The 21,157-nt window shown below is 34.6% G+C and overlaps 1 protein-coding gene across 3 annotated transcripts in view; it reads right to left on the bottom strand.

Annotated features, from left to right (window-relative positions):
* The window catches only part of LOC147077735 (uncharacterized), a 37,431-nt gene extending 24,263 nt beyond the window's left edge, over nt 1-13,168 (bottom strand). For all 3 annotated transcript variants that reach the window (XR_015072233.1, XM_085960734.1, XM_085960735.1), the window contains exons 1-4: nt 12,944-13,168; nt 2,521-2,640; nt 1,718-1,828; nt 383-544 (exon numbers count right to left, since the gene is read on the bottom strand). Coding sequence is in view for 2 of the 3 variants with exons in the window: in XM_085960734.1 (XP_085816860.1) it covers nt 383-544; nt 1,718-1,828; nt 2,521-2,640; nt 12,944-13,102 (552 nt within the window). In the remaining variant the exon portion in view is untranslated. The remainder of the gene's footprint in view (nt 1-382; nt 545-1,717; nt 1,829-2,520; nt 2,641-12,943) is intronic.
* Nucleotides 13,169-21,157: the final 7,989 nt, after the last annotated feature.

Here is a 21,157-nt window from a genome sequence, read left to right as displayed (position 1 = left end):
TGCCTGTGGAAACGTTACTGCGAACTTAAAATGCCACCAGTCTTCAATAAAAACATTTTAACACAGAGGCTTTCAAAGTGTGCTGCGATCAGAGGCGCTGCAGAATATTTTTAAGGTTTTAATGATCCCATTCAATCCAAATTCCATGCTCTGAGGCGGCTCATAGTGCAGTACATAAGCAATCGATACATTTTACCATGCCAACTCAGAGAAAAACCCAGAATTGATACTAAACATAAAAAACTGTGTATTTTTGACATATTTTCCACTGCAACTCACGACGAGGACAGCAGAGACATGGTTAGAAGATGTTTGAAATGGTCGGGAAAGATAAGGAACAAACTGGGATACAGTTTTAAGATTAATGTGATAGAATAGGTACCTTGTGTGATTTTCTATGAGAAGGCGGTGAAGAGTCTCCTCCTCCGAGATTGTCAGAAGCGGCGATGCCGACACCGGTGACATTCATAAACTCCAACGAGCCGCTGTTGATGTAGAAACCGCCGCACACTGTGTCACACTCCGGAGGGATCATCTCATCGTACTGTAGACAAATAAGAAAATATATTAGGTATTTATTTGAAATTACTCTTTTGTGTGTTAGAGAAAATGGACATCACACGGTGCCTCCAAGAATCCCTGTCATGCCACCATCCCGTAGCACCGCTATATACACCATGCTGATGGTATTTAGCGATTTTCCAGGACGCCGGAATCTAGTTGGCTGGAAGAACATGAAGGCCATGTTGAAATTCTCTCAGGGTATCTGTAGCATGAAGCCGAGCCAGGTCTAATGTCGATTATTCACTACCAGTGAGATGGGAGGCTGCATGGTCCGCACTCTTATCTCTTCTTTACCCCTAAAGTTATACCGTCCAGTATCTGTCACAAACATCAAAGCTCAGTATGTATAAATGTTTGGTCTGAGACTTCGTAAAGTGCCATACTCGATACCATAGAGCAGCACCATCAGCAAGCGTCGAACAGGCAGTATTTAATGTTAACAAGTACACTATTATTATATATTTAACAAGTACACTATTAAGTCCCAGATATTCCGCATTATAGTTGAATGTTGCTCCAGTCATTCCCATTCAGATAGAGAGCTCTCTTTGCAGTGCCATCTCTCGTTATGTGCACTCCCAGATATTTAAAACTGTTAACGCTTTCGATAGCTACCTGTCGCTAATCAGGCAGAAATCCGAATCAGGACAGGTGACCTGAAATATCTTACAACGATTTTCAATTGATTTCACGATTATACTGAAGGGGCTACATGTTATGTTTCCGAGGCATTGAGTTGACCCTTGAAATGCATTCTGTACATAACACTAATAAGACCAGTCATTATGTTGGGTGCAGAAACCAGATCCATGACACAAATCATGGAAAGAGTGGTGGGCTCATTTGAGCGGATTGCGCTGCGTGGTAATTAATACCACTACTAACACACTACCAACACACTACCAGGGGCTGAGACGAAAACTTTGTACAACAGCCCACACATCATAATATTATGACAAGGCTTACCCACTAGTTCGTATCCATTTCGAGTGCTGCTCTCATTCTATTCTATCCATTTGAGCCATTTTTCGCGACCTGCATTTTTAGAGTTGAGGCTTTCGAGATATAGCTAGGCCGTGACACAAAAATATAAATTTCGATCGTAGAGCTAATTATTGCTTACGCTCCAAATGAAGATTATAATGTTACTTACTCCGTCTGTATTATCGATGAAGGAATCATTCTCATCGTAGCCCGCACCGATGTCTGCATAATCGTCTTGTTTGCAGCGACCTTTCGATCGACCATATGTACTTGACCCACCCTGAAATTGATAACATTACTATTTAAGAGCTTCCACCAAGTTGGTTACCTTCAGGGTGAGGCTGTAAGAAGGTATAATTCTTGAGTGGGGAGAAATATGAGATAATCTTAAATACATGTTGAAGAATATGTTATTTTTAATAGTTAGGTCTGTGTCGTAATATCCATTAAAGATTGTTACATAAACAAAAAGTGCATTCAATATTGGTGATATTTGAGGACACTCGATTGGCTTTGTATTTTTTGCGTTTTATGTTCCCTATCGCTTGTCAGCCTTTTTCCATGTTTAAATGTCATGCCAAAATCCAACAACTCTGCTATTTATACCTGCTTGAAGAAAGGGCAGGTCACGTTGAGACTCTTTTGAGATATACATAGTAAGTAGAAGAAAACGTGGTGTCTTCACTTAAAGGAGATAGTGACGTGACTGTATATAGAAGAAAAACTTTTGTTGAACATCGCTAGTGTATGTTGATGCTACCACCCTTGGCTCTGTGGGCTTCATGCCTTAGATTTGACGAGATGCTGCATGGTCATCTTGTTTCAGCCAAAATCATAGCAAACATCCAACGCATGCATTCCAACAATCCATATACAATTTTAAGGATCTTTTGTACGGCAGGAAATAGATGAGAGGTGAATCTTATTATAATCATAATTATTCATAAAGGTGTAGAAAATAATAATTCTTACATATTTCTGCTCAAATTGCTTGGCGATACGTTCCACATCATCATCGTTATCGGAGAACGGGTCTCGGAGACCGTTAACGGCTGAAGCAGCTTTCTTCTCCTTTTCATCTCTTCGGCGACCCTGAAAAATAATATAATAAGAATATTTTTTTCTTTTGACCACGTCCGATCCTGATACAATCATATTGGTCTCCACAGAGTGGAAAGTTTGTATCAACAGAGTTTTGTTTTTACGAGATATGGATATTAGCCACTTGCTCAACCTATTAGGTCTATATTCAAATTGAAAAATAATGTGCGTATTTGCCAGACCCAGGAATCGAACCTGGGATCCACGACTTTATAATCCGATGCGTAAGGCGCTTGGCCATCGTGGGCTAAGAATACTCACTGTTAAAATAAATATTGAATCTGCTTAATTTGGAAACACCTCAGAAATACCCATTGGAAAGAAATTTTTTTAAATATGGGTGCGGGGCGAAACATTTTTTATCTTATCAATTATTCGTTAAATACAAAAAATATTGAATCATTAGAACAGTCGTTCCCAACCGATGTGCCGTGGTCGATTGGGAAGGGTGTCGCAAAATATAGATGCTTACAGTAAAATTCAAGTGTCTGCTCAAAACTACGCAATTGATAACTTTTAAAATTCCGTGGCCAGGAAATACGAGTGACAAGTATTTTTTGAGAAAGCAGAAAGAAGAAATACGCAAAATATGTTAGGTAATTTAAGACTTTAATAAGGCGATTGGTATTTGTTGGTGCTGTGAAAATTTTACAACCTAAATAGTGTGCTATGAAACAATAAAGATTGAGAAGCACTAAGAATTGGAATACCTCTACCCTTTTCTGGGTCATGGTTACCCTTCAAGTTATAACATATTTGAGGCACACTACAAAGATGATGCTCACTTTTTCATACTCTTAAATTATCAACATATTATTTTGTGTATTTCAACAAAAAGATTAGATGTAATTTAAGTACTTTTTGTAAAGGTTTTTTATTATGACATACAGTGAAACCCCGATTCTACAGTTTTCAAGGGACGCAAAAAAAACGATAAATGCAGAAAAAGATAAATGCGGAATATATAAAAAAAAACTCATTTTTCTCCTGGATTTTTTTCGATGTCTTAAATTATTTTCAGTTTCTCAGCTAGAGTTCTAGTTTTCTTCATGGGGGGCATTTTAGTTGCAACTTATAAAAATTCGTGATACAAGATACGAGGCAAACCTGAGCGCCGACCGACCTGTGCAAACAAAGCGACGCAACTGAAAGGTCTGTATGTATCATAAACAATTCTACGAAAACGAAATGAAAGATATTCAACAAAAACGGTCAATCGAGATAATATTTGTGACGGGACCATAATATTTCGACGATAGATTTAGGAAAACGATACATCAGGGAATGGTTAATGCGGGATTATTTAACATTGTTCTTATGGGTGTTTGGCGGGACTTTCAAAAATGAACGATCCTTGCGGGAAAACAATTTTATGCGAGAACGGTAGATCAGGGTTCCACTGTATTAAAATAAACGATAATTATAAAAGACCATAGACACATGAAAATTGCATGTCAACAGACTAGAATAACAATTAATAGTGGTTATGGTGGATGTGTTTTCTACAAGGCGGCCAGCTACTAAATGTAAACAGAAAAAATATTGAATTAAGTACTTAATAAAATAAATACTTATCTAAAAGAGAAAATTATTATTTAGTGTAAAATTTTGATAAAACATATCCATACTAAGTATGTGACATGCATAAGGCATGTAATTTTATTTTTATATTGCACAATCCCTACAAACACAATAAATTTGTCAAGATATAGGCTGAAATTCGACTTTTTTAAGCCCTTTGACCGAAAATAAGAAAATTCTATTGAGGAGAAACAATAATATTTAAAAAAAAAAAAAAAAAAAAGCATTCAGTAACTGGTTGGTGAAAGCATTTGTCTATAAGAGATTAGAAAGTGTAAGTAATGTTCGACAGTAAATAAACAGAGATAGACAAGTAACCAAAAAACAATATTTACCAATATAGGGTAATGAAGATAAGAACAGTGGTTGGCAACCAGCGACCAAATATGCATTTATTGCAGTCCATAATTGGTTGACCATACTAACATAACATATGGCCAGTCGATATGTAGAATTATTATTTTCAAAGTTTTTTTTATATAAATAAAAAAATTGCAGAAAATCTACATAGGTAGTTTTATATTTTTCAACACTGTATTTACAGTTTGGAAGGGAAACATAAAAATGTACTTTAATTGGTATTATTGAACTGAATTTGCAACAACATTTATGGATTTTCATAAAAAAAACAGCGAAATATTATAGGTACAGAATTTTTGCATTTACATCACGATGACTACATTGAATTTTGTGAACAAGTATTTTCAGAGCTCGAAATGACCGGAGCGCCGTTCCGGTTAATGAAATCCCGAAAACTATCGCTCCGTCTCGTGGAAAGATTAATTTACTGTGATAGGTCATAATATAACAAAATATTTTTATACACATAATGTGCTAATATTTTCGAAAAATTATTGAGCACTCCGGTTCGTGAAAATTTCCATTTCGAGCGCTGCATAAACTGTACGATTTTATTAAGTACTTGACATTTTTTTTCAATAACAATTTCTGTAAATTTTGTGTTTATATTTAGCAGTTTGTTTCGTACTTGGGATATTTCTATAATTTTAAAGATTACAATAATAAAAATTGATAATATTATAGTATTTTATTACACTATATTATTCTAAATTGTGGCCCAACTATTAACTGAAAGTTGAATGAGGAACATAAGTCTCAAAAGGTTGTGGACCCCTGTCGTAGATGGTCAGTCTGGTAATCTAACCAATAAAATACCTATATATTGTATACATCGCTCTATTGAGTGAGCTTACTGGCCTATAGGGTTGAAAAAGTTAAACTCAACCTCAGAATGATCTCAACGTATCTGGATAGTTCTATAGGCCTGAAGTACTTAGCGGCTGGCAACATAAATAACTCAATATTGTTGAATTAACAAAAACTTGATAATATGCCACATGAAAAAAAATGAAATGTGAACAAAAATTGAGAATTCATTATGATAATCAATGTGTATATTTTTTATTATAATATTAATTACTTTCCTTCAACATAGGTACCTACTTGATATTAAAATGCAGTTCAGTTATCCAAATGTGGTAGGTTGTGGGTATGGGTTATGATCCAGATTTATAGTCTAGTTTCCGAGAAATAATACGTTGATTCTTGAAATTTTCGAGATTCTCATTTCTCGAGAAAACCATCAATGAAATACTCAAGAAATTCTTCCTACATATATTATTTGAAAAAAAATGTGATTGAGAAGCAGTGTTGCGAAAAATACTTAGATTTTCCAAAATTCGTGGGTGAATTTTTTGGCTGGAATAACCAATGACATTATTAATGGACGACGCACTCAATACAGTAAGCTAGCAAGTAAATTCGCATGTATTGGTAGACGTCACGCAATTTCCATTATGCGATATCACGCATCGGGAATTTATAGCAATATGACCTTTGTTGTAATGGCGTTAGAGCAGTGTTTCTAATGTCAATGTTCATTTGAGCGAACCCGTTCGAACCGAACCATTCGGCAGACCAACAAAAAGCATCAGGAATTTATAGCAATATCACCTTTATTGTAATGGCGTTAGAACAGATTATGCCATTCGGCAGACCCGACAATAAAGTGAGTGTCATTTTCTTTTCCAGATGATTCGTCCATATTAATGTCATTGGGAATAACTAAAGAAAAAAAATATCTCGACTCTGATTCCGGAGAGCATCTACCACTTTTCTTTAAAGAGATTCACAATAATTTTCAAGCGTATCCAATACTCTCGAAATATTGAGAAATCAATAAACGAATCTCGAATTCGAAATGTGGAAAAGTATTAGAAAATGGAAGGCTACAGGATGTATTGACCACGTAACCAACTAATTAGGTCGTGTTTTAGAATAGGTACGTTTATGGTGATTTTACTATTCTGCCTAAACGAGCATAAGTAAGTACCTATCTCAAATGGGAGAAGATGGGAGAAAAAAAAAATATTTTTCAGTAATATATTATTATCGCACCGAAGAAAGCGGTACATACATAGATAGGTAGGTACTTAATTTATGTTTATTTTCATCGATTCAACCAATCCAATGATGATGAACAAACGCGATTATCTAATAATAAATACGTTTCCACTTCTATCTGGCGATGTCCATTCAAACTTCTAGTACTAGTATATAATACAAAACGCACACTCGTTTATCTTGCTATATTGTACACATACGCATCCTCCGCATATAAAAATATCTATATATACAATCCCAACTAGAAGTGTGTAAAGAAAAAAAATACTACATTCTGCTGCAGGGTTTGTCAAAGTGTTTTTTCCCCTCTTTTACGTTGTGTCCGGAAAATTGTACGTATGCAGTCCGTAGACTGTTTGTTATATCGGAAACAGATGGTTATATGAACCGAGATCAAACCCATGTCTAAATAAAGTACATATTTAACACAGATATTGTATATTATAATAAAAAATAAGCCAATAGACAAGGAAGCAGACAAGATTACGCGATGTGATAGAGGTCGCTAAACTGATGAAATAGAATGGGTTGGCATGCCATTCAGAGGTTATCCGAGGGGCACTAAACGCCCACAGAGCTTTAAGACCCGATCGATAAACGAACTGGTAAAGTGTACATGGGAGCGAAGAACTAGAGACCGAGAAGAGAGGAGTGAGCTAGGGGAGGTTTTTATCCAGCAGTGGATCGACCTCGGCTGATGGTGATGGTATTTTATAATGATTTCTGAATGAAGTCGAAAATATTAAATATCTGATATTAATGACAATGACAGCGTTATTATCAGATATTTGATAGCAATCAATATCAAATTAATGTTCTTATTGAATCTAATAAAATTGAAGCATTACTGTCTACAAACAAGCGTCGCATTTAAATGATTTTATAACATACAACACTTCACGAACGCGTTATCTTTTGATCTCAATGCTATACGGCCAGCTTTTTAAAAACACGGTTAATTGTGTTACGGCGAACTGCATACGTACAATGTACTTCGAACCATTTTACGTAATATTTTCTCAACTTTATGTCTCTTCTCAGTGATTGTCCCATTACTGAGGGTCGTCTTATTCGCGAGTTTTTATTATGCTCGCGAGTTTCCGTGTCCACAAGTTATTGCGTGTATACTATGGCATCCTTGACTTGATTGGTCCAGCCAATGACATGGTCCAGCATTACGTGTTCTTTCTCTTATCGTATAGAGACGATTAAGTGTCCGTATTTTATCGACATCCTACCAATCTCTAAATATTATATATAATCTTGATAGTTCTATAAATTCTACGGTGTTAATACTAATTGGTGATTTACATCGGTATCCGTCAAACTATGAGAAATTAGTAATGTCATCGACATTTTATGATTGTCCGTATCTGAATGCACATCAAGACAGTTCTTGCATGCGGCCATAAAGACGAATCAGCCACGTACCGACGTAGTGAAAAAAAGTCTAGCCTAAATAATTAACCAAGATTTTTTCAAATCAATTAGATATACAACGGTTGGATCTAGGCGCGCGTACCTTTAACCCCCACCTCACCTCACCACTACATCGTTACTATCTGACCACATAACCTACTCGTTATGAATAATTGTTGCACGTGCGTTATCTTCGTGCTAAGTTTTATCTCAATTTCAAAACCTGTTGAGATATCTAGATGAAATATACCAAATTGTACTTGACTTCAGCCTGAAAGGCCGCTTAACACCATCCACAGAATGTATACGTCGGAACTACCGGATGCTGACATTGTCTGGGAACATGCAAGAAGACTGGCGAGCGACAGGGATTCTTGGGGCGCCGTGTGGTTTCCATAATATGAAACAACTAAGGTGTGGACTTGGTCGAAGAAGAAGAATTTTAGAGTAATATGGGAACAAACGCAGGCAAAAAAAAACTATATGTTGTGTTAAGGTTTCACGGTAATCAAAAGGGCCTTCCTTATCAAAAGGCAAATATCTCAAAACACAAGACAATTTTATTAGGTATTAGAATAGAAACCAGTCGATTTATCCATATGAAAGTCGACAAAGAAAATAGCCCACAAAATATAAATTATTACTTATAAGTATAACAGTTCGATTGCAAAATTTCCCCATTAAATTTGAACTGTACGTAAATATAATATTTGACGGAAACATAAATTTAATATTATGTTGGGAGCCACAGTGAAACCTGAAAATCGCTATAGAACGTGGCTGCAACGGTCTGTCTTTACAGCGTGGGTAAATGGAAATACTACAGTCGAAGGTGTAGCCGGTAGCGAGATATCGTTACAGCGGCCGCGCCATGCATAAACGCAAGTAGTGGATACTGTGACTTGCGAGTACATAGTGACAGATCGAAATGCAGTTGTGAGAAACATTTTCTCTGGAGGTTCAATATAGGACAATTATTCTAAATTGTTACGATTGATGCCGCATGACTTTGAAGACTATATAATATAGCAGTTTTTTTTTATTGCAGACAACTTCATGCATATTTGTAGTTGGATTAATTTGTCGAATTGATTCTCGATTTGCTTTGGAGATATTTTGCGATATAGGCGACGAATCCCGATTGTGGATATTATGTGATAAACTTAAACACGTGATGAAGAATATTGTATTTTCAACAGTTTCGCTGTATCCCTGACCATCATAAAGTACCCTGCTTCAAAACCTTGGTCCGTGACGATGGCTTTTAGCAGCGATGGCGATCAGCAGGGGTTGTAACCCTTGATTTGTATGCTTCGTTTTGACCAAAATAGATAACATGCCGGCATACAAATTATATAAGTAATGAATTGTAAACTACGCCTACGAAAATATACGTGCACAATCATTTGTTCGAAATTCAACTGCACCCACACCTGCAAAAATTATAAAGTTTTGACAGCCCACATCTTACAAATTTGCGCGTAAATAAAACAATATGTCAAAAAAAGACCACGCGTCGCTACTCCCGACGAAACACCCCTCCCCCTTATTGTTTGCCAGTACATTTGCACATATTTCCTATTCGTAGCGGAATACAAAAAAAGATGGGTCATTTGTGTAAAAAAAAAACATTTTCAGTGTAGGTATTTATAGAAATGTTCGCAAATTAAGTATTTGTTTACGGAGATGATCTTGATCAGGAAAACGTATGCATTACTAGGTACCTTGGGGTATAGCAAATATGTCTTGAAAAATAAAGACAACCACGTGTAATTCTAATTGGGCTTTACATATATAACTATTATAGTATTCAGATATTATACTATTTAAAGTAGGTATCAACAATAATAATAATTTCGATATTATATTACGTTTCTACATGAAAGCAACCGTGAGATAAAGTAAACAAGTCGATTTTGAGGTAAGCCAATCGATTGCTGATACTATAATACCTAGGTACATAATGAATCCCTGAGTTTAAAAAAATGTAATATGTACATTTATTATAAACATATGTACCTAATTTAAAAGAAAAATGCAAATGTTGCATTTATTAAAATTCTCCCGTAACTTCAAACAAACATTGAGTGACGTTAGATAACACACTGTTAATAATGTAATTCAAAACAAATCTTTACCTTCTCTAAAAATAAAAAAAAAACAGTTGACTATTTCATTTGTATGACACAAACATAAAAGTTTGATTCTCGAAAATAATATTTTATACTTATGCCACAATTAATTGTATCCAACTCATTTTGAAAAAAGGTTCCCTACATCTGTGTTGATATAATTTTGAGCGGCCAATCGATTTCGGTTCAACGCGCCTTCAACGCAACGTAACTACCTCCCCAGACCTAGAACTATCTCGGTAGGTATGAGAATATTCCCATTTGATATGTACATACCTACCTATATTATTATTCTTCCCGCCATATCATTATAAAATATTTTCTTCTCATTGGAGTCATAGGTTCATCTATGTTTATGTACATACATCCTATACGTATAAAAAAAACGTGCATACGGATATATATTTACATTTCGTCACCTAGGAACACAAAAAACCAACATTTATAGTTACATGATTAATTGAGAAAAAACAGCAAAGGAAACATTTTTTTCTGAAATATAGCAGAGCTATGGTAATTTTTATTATTTTAGCAGCGTATAAGCATAATAATCATTGATAATTAATTTTGCGAGATAGTGCGCGACCTTGAAATAATATAATATTCTAGTTAATAGATACCTACTTTATAATACTCTGATTAAATAATATCGAAGAGGACGTGTCAAAATTTAATTACGTAAGCATACTGCGTCGAGTGATCGCTGGAACTTTCGTCGGCTCGGTGGAGCTGCACTCGTACCAATCGCGGAGGTTCTTAAGCCAAGAAATGCCGCGTCGTCCTCTGCTTTATGAATTAATATTACGATGCTCGTAGGTTCGAAATGAGATTATCGATTTAGAAATATTGAAAATAAGAAAGTTGCTATCTATTTATAAAGTAGTACCTGCTTAGTTAAGATTAGATTATATATAGGTAGCAGAGGACACCGTTTATCTAATTCCCCTTATCAATAAAATAAAATAAATAATCAATCATTCGTAAATATTCAACAAAGGTATTTAAGTAATTAAAATTGTACAAACTAAGTAAGTAGGTATACAATAATATGTATACTTAATTTATATACCAACCTAGTTTAAAATTCTTAATTTGAGTAATACCTATATAAAGCTAAATTTATGGCTCCCGAAATAATCATAGATTAAAAAAATATAACGGAATCATAATAAATTTGTATTCGTCGATTCAACGAGTTAATATTTCAAAGATAATTTGGTGCGTATGACTACCAGTACAATTAATAATAAAATTATAATACTGTTTATTGCGGCCGCGCGGGCAATACAATAATAGAATCAAATTTACATTATTCAGAGATAAACTGAACGGCATGCCGTCGCTATAGGCACGAAAAAATAAACACCAACAAGTTCCTATTATCGAATGAAGAGTATAATATAATAATATAGCCAAGAAGCCGCTGGGCGCGCCCGCCTTTGCAAAAGTAATGTTATTGAAAACAAAAAAATAAAATACTCCATACACACGATCAACTATGCACGTAGTAGGTAGGTACCGCGATGGCCGAGCCGTGTTGTCGCGCGTCGACAAAATGAAGGAAAAGTATGCACGGACAGTTTTCTACGATAATAAAAACAAATCCCGTCTCTTCCCGTTCGCTGCAAATGAAAAGTTCAACTTTCATCTACGTGACATGCGGACAAGCATGAATGGCTCTCTACGCGTAGCATATTACAACAACGCTCGAACGATAACCAAATAATTAACTATTTTTAATTATGGACAACGATCAATTTCTAAAGTAGCGGGGAAAAGTGGGCCGATAAACGCATTCGACTCCGGAAAGTAATAACAAAATGCACGTAGACGTATTTATATACCTATCTAGTCATATTATGTACCTACGAATTACGATGTCAATTTACGAATGTCACGTGACAGTCGTCAGCTGCTAATGTGCATTATTCAAAATAGTCACAAGTTTACTCAAAAAACTGCGAGTTACAAAACTGAATAAAATAATGTTTTCATTTCAAAAGCGTGTTGGTAAATTTCGGGAGCGTTCGCTCTAACAACCCGCAAGACATCTGCGGTAAGGTGCAAAATTGCATGACACGAGTACTAGTATAAATACCAGCTGGTACAACAATGCCGACGTCGTCGTGATAGTGAATACAATTTAATTTCGAGTAAATAGGATAAGAAATGCAATGATAAAGGGCCACCGGAGCGCGGACGAAACCGAGGGCGGGAATGAGATTCGCTGCAGATGCTCATCGATAGCGGTTGTCGTAGGTCGCGGCCGGAAGCTCATCCGCGACCGTAGGCAAATTAGATCGATCACTCCATAAAAGGTAATATCGAGAGCCGTCTGTCAATCTCTCGGATAGTGATAGAACCTCGGATGAGCGGGCCGAGGAGCCCCCGGAATGTCAGCCTCAGCGCACTCCCCTGTCAAACGCGCGACGCCTCCCCGGCTCCGGTGCAATGTAAATTCACATTTATCTGCTGCAAACATGGCGACCGCCGTCTGTAATCCTTCCAGTGCCTGCCTAATTACCGCATAATAAAATTCCTCGAGCGTTGACAAGCCCTAAAATCAAAATTTCTTCGAAGGGCTACGGGCCCGTTGTCACCGTCCGGAAAAATCCGCGTGGAAGTGACAATTTTCAAATGACATCGCTGACAGTGAGCTCTGGGAATCCGGCCATTGTTACGGAACGAAAAATTCACATCTCTCGCACGAATCGTGACCATTTTCTGTGATAACTTACCTCTTCAGCTTTGACTAGTTCCTTGTAGTTGAATTCGGGGCACTCTTTCTTGTTAGATTGGAACAGATCCAACGATATCCGTATTGTTTTTCGCACGTTTCCTTTATTCTTCTTCGAGGATTCCACTGTTATCAGATTGGCACGTTTATTGTCGGACATTATGTACAATTTTTGCCGGCAAAAACGATTTTGACACACAACAACACGGTCCACATTTTTCAAACTGTTCACGGCACCACATCCATATTGAAATTCATTGTTTGGGTTGCGCGCGCACTCTCCACTCGCCACTCAACTACACATTTTCATTTGTGCCCACAAACAATTGCGCAATTTCGGAGCCAGATGCCACTGTTCAAAATTCTTCAAATTTATATCATCTTTCATTCTGTGTCCATAGATGACTCTAGTATATGTAAAAAAAATACAAGATTATAATTTTATTCATTAATAATGTTATAAATTTTGTATGAATTAAATAATCTATGGGTATATTATTATTGTATTTATTATATAAATGAATCGTATTATAATACCTGAATGCTGGATATATTATATATTCCAAGTGGATCTTTCCTTTGTTGAAATGCTAATGTGCATCAGTTTACATATGAGGGTGGGTCAATAATTCCTTAGAAAAAAGCAAACAGTTTTTATTTTTGTATTTTTATTTTATTTCTCAACATAATCTCCTTGGAGCTCAATACACTTGGTTAGACGTTTCTCAATTTTTTTTAAACCGTCAGAAAAATAAGTTTTCGGAAGGTCCTCAAAATAAGCATTTGTCCGATCGATGACTTCTTCATTTGCAAAAAAACCTTGTCCACTTAGCCATTTTTTTAAGTTTAGGAAAAGGAAAAAGTCACTGGGGGCTAAATCTGGCGAATACGGTGGGTGGTCGACCAATTCGAACTTCAATTCTTCAATTTTAGCCATTGATCGTAAACATGTGTGAATGTGCATTGTCCTGATGAAAGAGGATTTTTTTCCTGTTTAAATGAGGCCATTTTTCTTCAATTTCGTTTTTTAGCTGGTCCAATAAAGATGCATAATAATCCCCTGTTATTGTTTTTCCTTTTTCCAAATAGTCAACGAAAATAATTTCACGTGCATCCCAAAATACAGTAGCCATAACCTTACCAGCTGATTTTACGGTTTTCACCTTCTTTGGACATGGTTTGTCTTCGCAATCCACTGCTTTGACTGTTCTTTCGTCTCGGGAGTATAGTGGTGTATCCATGTTTCATCTACAGTCACAAAGCGACGAAAAAATTCATCCGGATTGCGTTGCATGAGCGACAACAGGGCTTTAGAGGCCACCACCCTATTGCGTTTATTGTCGACTGTGAGCAAACGCGGCACCCATCTTGCAGAAATATTTTTCATGCCCAATTTGTCATGTAAAATAGAAATGACGCTACCTTTTGAGATCCCTGTAACCTCAATTATCTCACTCAACTTTAATCTTCGGTCACTTAACACCATATCGTGGATTTTATTGATCATTTCTGGTGTAGTCACCTCTACAGGACGTCCTGAGCGTGGTTCATCCTTTGTTGATGTACGACCACGTTTAAATTCATTTAACCAGTTATAAATAGTTGCAAGTGAAGGAGTAGATATGCCGTGAACTAAATCCAACTCATTTTTTATTTCCTTTGCTGTTAACCCTTTTATATTAAAATGTTTAATAACAGCTCTAAACTCAATTTTCTCCATTTTCCATTTTTCCATTTTCCACAAGCAATTTTTTTTTTTAAATGTACGAAAAACACACAACAACCCGACCAATCTGATTGAAACTTCGCAGCATACTGAATCGGTAGTGCCGCTGCATGAAAACAAACCGCTTACAGTACTAGTCGCGCCACTTGTCGGCTTTTCTAAGGACTTATTGACCCACCCTCGTATCATATTTATTATAAGACAGCAAAAGTAAACAAATTAAATATCACAGCATTATCAAAATCTAATTATTCACTGCTGTTTATCGGTCTCTTCTTTTCCTCCTTCCTTTCATATTCCATTCCTCTCTGTTTTGCGCACTGAAAAATAAATACCAATATAATTGTGTCGCTACATTTCAAAACCAGCCATGTCCATAATGGATGAAAAGGAGAAAAACAGCTTTTTCGTTTCCTTGTGTACACGGTCATAAAGATGAAAGTTTATATTATTGCGATTACAGAATGTTTAAAACTAATAAGTTCCACATTATTAATTTTCATGTAATTTTCATAGATTCTTCAAAAAATGGATTTTCTTATATGGACATGGCTTAGTTTGTCACAAAATCAACCAAGTCCATGCGGACTTGGCTTATTTTGATATTTTCGTGGCAGCCATTTTATTAGCTATAATGGTGTCATTCTTCTGGGCTGGACTTAGGAAACGGAAAAGGGCGAAATAATAAATAAATGTTGATGATAACATAAATTTATTTTCAAAAAAAATTTTCAATATAATAATATTATTAATTTAGACAAAAAATTAGGAAAATGTGATTACGACGGAAAAAATATGGTTACTAATTTTAAAACATAAAAAATCGATATAAAAGTGACTTCATGCTCGGCAACACAAAAACCCAAAAAAATCCTTCAGGAATTGTTATAATTATAGATTTGTATTAAAAATAAAATTTTACAAATGGTCAAAATGGATAATAATTAATATAAATGGTTGAAGCCCTCAGCTGGATACAATTCTAGGAAATGCGTTGGTTTTAATAATAATGAAATGCCAATTATATCTCAGGGTATGGATATTCAATAATTCTAACAATTTTATTTTGTTCAGTTTAGTCAGTCAATATCACAATTTTAAATGTTTTAAATAGTAGTACCTACACATTTTTCTATTTGATACCTACAACTTGGCAATCATAAAATAATTATAAAATATATTCTTAATAGGATGTATATTACCTATTTAATTCAGTAAAGCATGTACGAATAATTATTATCAAAATCTTTAAATTAATTAAGGAGTAGGTACGGTGTGTGTTTTTTTAAGAACTGCAAAGGGTTCTATAAGTCTCGTAAATAAGAATTGTGTAAAACCAAATTTATATTCTCAGTACTATGACTAAAATGTCAAATACGACCCTGCTTGACACCGGTTGCTTTTTAGGATGCAGGTTAAGCAGAATAAAATTTACCGATTTTCCTTATCTTTGGAGCGTTTTGTCGATTCTGCCTTAATTATTCGTTTTCTCGCCTTATCGGGGTTCACTTCTGATATTTGAAACCTTATTAATATTATATTATTTCTATTAAAAAATGTTGAAAAAGAAACTATTGACACTCACTCACTCAACGGTTCGTAAACAACTGACGGCCATGTTGTTGTAACCGCCTTCAGTGATTGGCCTGAATGGACATGGCTGAGTGTGATATAATTACTTCAGTGGATATGGGTGAGTCTGAAAAAACTGTTCATCTTTGACTTCCATTTACTTATTATCCATGCGGATTTGGATGGTTTTGATAATACAGAAATGTTAGAAAGCATTAGTTCTTCAGCAATTCACAAAAAAGTGGGAAAAATTATTTAGCATTGAATTGTACAGATGCTGTTTCTTCCAGTGCGCTGGAATTACGCAGGGTGAATGTGATCATTGTTAAAGTTTCTATTCTGGACTGTACTTCCGTGTGATTTCCGTAGCTGCCCCTATGCAGTCTCAAATAGCTGCACCCAACTTTTTGTCTCAATGTTTATGTAATTCTTTCCCTACTAAATTTTATTATTTCAATAACTAAGTGCAATGAAAATTCGATTATCGTATCCACTAAAATTGAAAGTGAGCGTCGTCAGCATCAACTCCGCACATTAGGATTTGCCATCCCTAAAAGCAACACATGACATCCCTGCCACTACGGGATGTCACTGACCAAGCCTATTATATCCCTTTTTCTCAATATAGATACATATTTTGGAGATACCTCAGAAACATACCTGGGCATTTTCGCCAAAGTTTGTACATGTTTGAAATTTAGGTAATATTATTTTTTCACTCAAATTAACCATTTTTATATAGCTAGTAGATTCCCTGATCTATTGCTGAATTGGTGATAGCAATTTTTCAGCAAAATATTGATTAATACAATATTTATATCATTTTTATTATGAAATTGGGCATAATAAGTTTCCGTTCCGTGACTACGAAACTAAGCTTATAAAACATGAATGAGACACTTTTTATCACTTAAAAGAGCTCTATTAGATTAAAAAAACCATACACAAAAATAAAACTACAAATAGTCAAAAAATATTATTGAATTTTAATTCATGGGCACATTTCGTTGTCTATAATGGCAGAGCATTTTTCATTTAGTATTTGAAAAAACCAATCAATGTTCGTTCTGCTATTTTTTTAAAGACAGTAATCACTTTTACTAAATTTTATTGGAAAAATACATAAGTTTCGTTATTTAATAATCAAATGAAAAATAGTTAACGTTCAACTTTTTTGGGGACATTTTCGGAATGGAACGAAATGGTAACGGAATGTAATTTGTAAAGCTAAAGTTACATGTTACCATAAAAACAAATTTTTGTTTTATGAAATTTATTTGAATTTTTTGATAGTCAGATATATATTCAACGTGCGTCACAATAACAAAACAAATCAAAATTAATCACTAAAATATACATATTTTATAATAAATTTCACAATACTAGTAAAATAAGGTAGGTAATAATTTTGACACACTATACGTCATTACCATAACTTTTATTTGGCATTTATATTATTTGTCACTCAGATAAAAATATTTTAAAGCAAATTAACAATATATGAAAAAAATTAAATCAGCAAGGGATTCGGACGCGAGTTCCTAGCGCGGCACGGAGTATATAACTTTTACGAAAATAATTACAGTCGAACTCGGTTATTACGGTCTCGGCCATAGCGAGATCTCGGATGTAATAAGGAAACATTTGTTGACATTTGGTTTATGATTTTCGCCATACATTTAATTTATTCACTGTTATAACGAGCAACTTATCGGATATACCGAGGTAAAATACTTTTAATGTGTCGATCGTTTTAAAACATTTCGACCCTAAACAATAAAATCCGATTGGACAGGATGCCGCCGGGGTCGGATTACGTTTATGACACTAGTAAAGTGTCTAAGTACCTACCTTATTGGTGTTTCGCCGACAATAATAAAAAATTATCCACGCATATGGTTGAAAAATACAAGGTTTGTGAAGTCGGTAGGTACCTACCAGCGTTCATTACAATAAACAACTTCTTTTGTAGTTTATGAATGCCATGCTCGTTTCGGGGATTTTTACGATGGTTTCCAAATTTTTTATTTTCGACTTTTTGTGTAATGTGACATGCTCATTTAAAAATACCTATTCTCTGATATAACGAGTAACGCTTATAACAAGCAAATTCAGTCGGTCCCATCTTCCTCGTAATAACCAAGTTCGACTGTATGTTGTCTTGAAATTTACTTGTATTCATCAACATAAAATGTAGCTATACAGATTGATTGTAATCAAGACGTACTTTTCTGACATTTCGCGAATACCTACAGTTCCAGGTATTAAATCTAATAGGGTACACATTTCTGTTAAACGTGACAAAAAAATACTTTTTCATACATTTTTATAAATTTCTATGCCTAAAATGTATGGAGAAGTTTTAAAATTTTGGTGGCGTATAACAGAAAGAGTATGACAGAGCCAGTGCCTGTCTCGCAATTATTTCAGTCTGGTGTTTTTTCTTTTCCTTCTGTTGTTTTTTTATCTGTCCATACTTTTTTTATCTGCGCTAGTTTTGCGTATTCAGACATATCACATACTTTTTTAATCTTTATTATATAGTCAGGTTATTTTCTATATTTTTTAATGAAAATATTTTTGTTTTTCATACGAACAGACAAAATAAAACTTTTTATAATCTATGAAGAACTAAACACACAATGTAAACCCAACTTTATGCATTCCATTTCGTTACTTTTACATTCCACATATACGTTACCACCAATATAGTTTCGGAACGGAAGTAACGGATTGTGTTTCAGAAGTGGATGAAGCCAAAATTTAGCTTAGTTTTATTGTTAAACCTGCGATATGTTTTATTATATCTGTAGTATGAAAGATAAGCTCCATATGTATAGTATGTGAAATGGAAATTATGTGATTTCTTACCTTACAAATCGTGGTAACAGTAGTGGAACTTCTTAAATGACCAACCCAGAAAGCAACCTGTTCCGATAGCGATACCGACACACACCAACAATTTAAATTGTAAATGGCGATCAGTGTTATACAAAAGTGTTGCTACATTAAAAAAATACATATTTATAGTGGAAATTTTTTGCCTTCATGCTAAAATCGTGGTAACGGAATGTGGAATTCCACTTTTCAAATATCCTGGGACACAGTTTAAACGTGATTTTTTTCAATATTGGTCCAAATTTACGGAAAAACTGTATATTTTCCAAAAATATATAATGTAAGCTGTTGAAGACAATACGAATTTAATTTTACACACTCAAAATTAATGACGAAATCAGACTTTGTTTATTTGAATTTAGGGGTGGGACATGGTAAAAACACACTACCTTTCGATCTAAATAATCAATTAAAAATATATACCGGTCAGACAGTTGTATTTAAATGATCGAATAAAGTAAATTAATAAATTTTCATGTTAAAAATACATAACTTTCCAATATTCTATAATATAATAACTATGAAAAAATCAATCAAAGTCATGGGAAATGCCAAAAACGCAATGTACAAACTTTGGCGAAAATGCCCACCTACAAATTTAGCCAAAATACACCACTGCACACCACATGCGGATAGGCTATTACGTGATTGGTCAACGGATCACTTATCCTTTTCTAATATTAGCGTTGTCTAGCCTTTACTGACTACGTCCTCATTACACATTTGAATACTTTATAATTTGTGTATTAAATTTGTGAAAATTCAAAGCGATCGCTGCTAAAGTGCGGTATCTGCTGTTAAATAAATACAAATTCTTTCACGCTTGTTGATAAAGATAAACATCCAAATTTGTTATAATACATACTGTTTTACCTTTTGAATAATTTTAAAGTGACATTTTGAAGCTGAATTCAACACACGCTTACCGTTATTGGTTACATTAATTATTTAGCCTTTATTGCAGTGTCGTAAAATACGTCAGCTGAAAACTAATAAAAAAAACACCATCTCATTATAATTTTTACCCAACGACCGTTTTGGATATCTCGTCCTATGGACTTCCAATGACATTTTAGAGCCTTATTTAAAATTTGACATCCCCAATAACATATAATTTGTTACCCCACTCGCAAATAATAAAATAATTTGTATTTTATGGGATTAATTTAGGATTTATTGTTGGGATGAATTTCAGATGAATCCCCTTCCTAAAGTTTGGTGCTCTCCTCAAGAAGTACAGTTTTCCATTAAAAAACATTGGTTGTACAAGCTACTATAGGTGTATGACCTGAATCCAAACACAAGTTGAAAAACATATGACAAATGTGGGATTCACAGACATTTAGCCACACATCCAATGCATTGTGCTTGATGATGAAATTAATATTATTTGCTAATATACAATAATTGGGAAAGTATTACTTACCACCACTTCACCACTTGTCTTGTCTTGCCTTGATAAACTTATGTTGATGGGATTTTTGACCAATTTTGGAAGCTGTTTTCAATATTCATCAAATTCATAGAAACCAGAATAGAATCATCTTGGCAAATGATGTTTGGAATAAACTTGACTCATAACTTTTCAATCCTCTTTTGTTTTGATGTATCAATATTATATTACCTAAATAATGATTGTTTGTTTCTTTCAATTTTGATTTTTAACCACAGTTACAGATCTACAAACTTATCTGAAGAATGGGATGGGGGAGCCACTGTCGAAAACTACCCAATCAAGACCAAAAAGTAACTGGACAAAATCTGACATTCGAATGAAATTTTCAAAATGTGCGTCCTATGATAGTTTTTAGTTCCATTTTTGGCCATTCTACAGATAAGTTTGTAGGTCTGTAAGAAAGTTTGTATATTTTGGAGTCAATTATAAATATATTGGTGTTCTTTTGTTTGCTTTTACTGCAAGTCAGAATTATTTTCATTTCGACATAACAGGTTATTTTGATATTGAAAAATGTAAATCTTATTGTTTTGTTAAGTCAGATAACAAAGTCAGTCGTGCGA

The sequence above is a fragment of the Rhyacophila brunnea genome, unplaced genomic scaffold, assembly GCF_057557595.1.
Source record: "Rhyacophila brunnea isolate RB1 unplaced genomic scaffold, BYU_Rbru_1.0 scaffold_12, whole genome shotgun sequence".
Lineage (NCBI taxonomy): Eukaryota > Metazoa > Arthropoda > Insecta > Trichoptera > Rhyacophilidae > Rhyacophila > Rhyacophila brunnea.
This window is presented reverse-complemented; position numbering and strand designations above follow the sequence as displayed.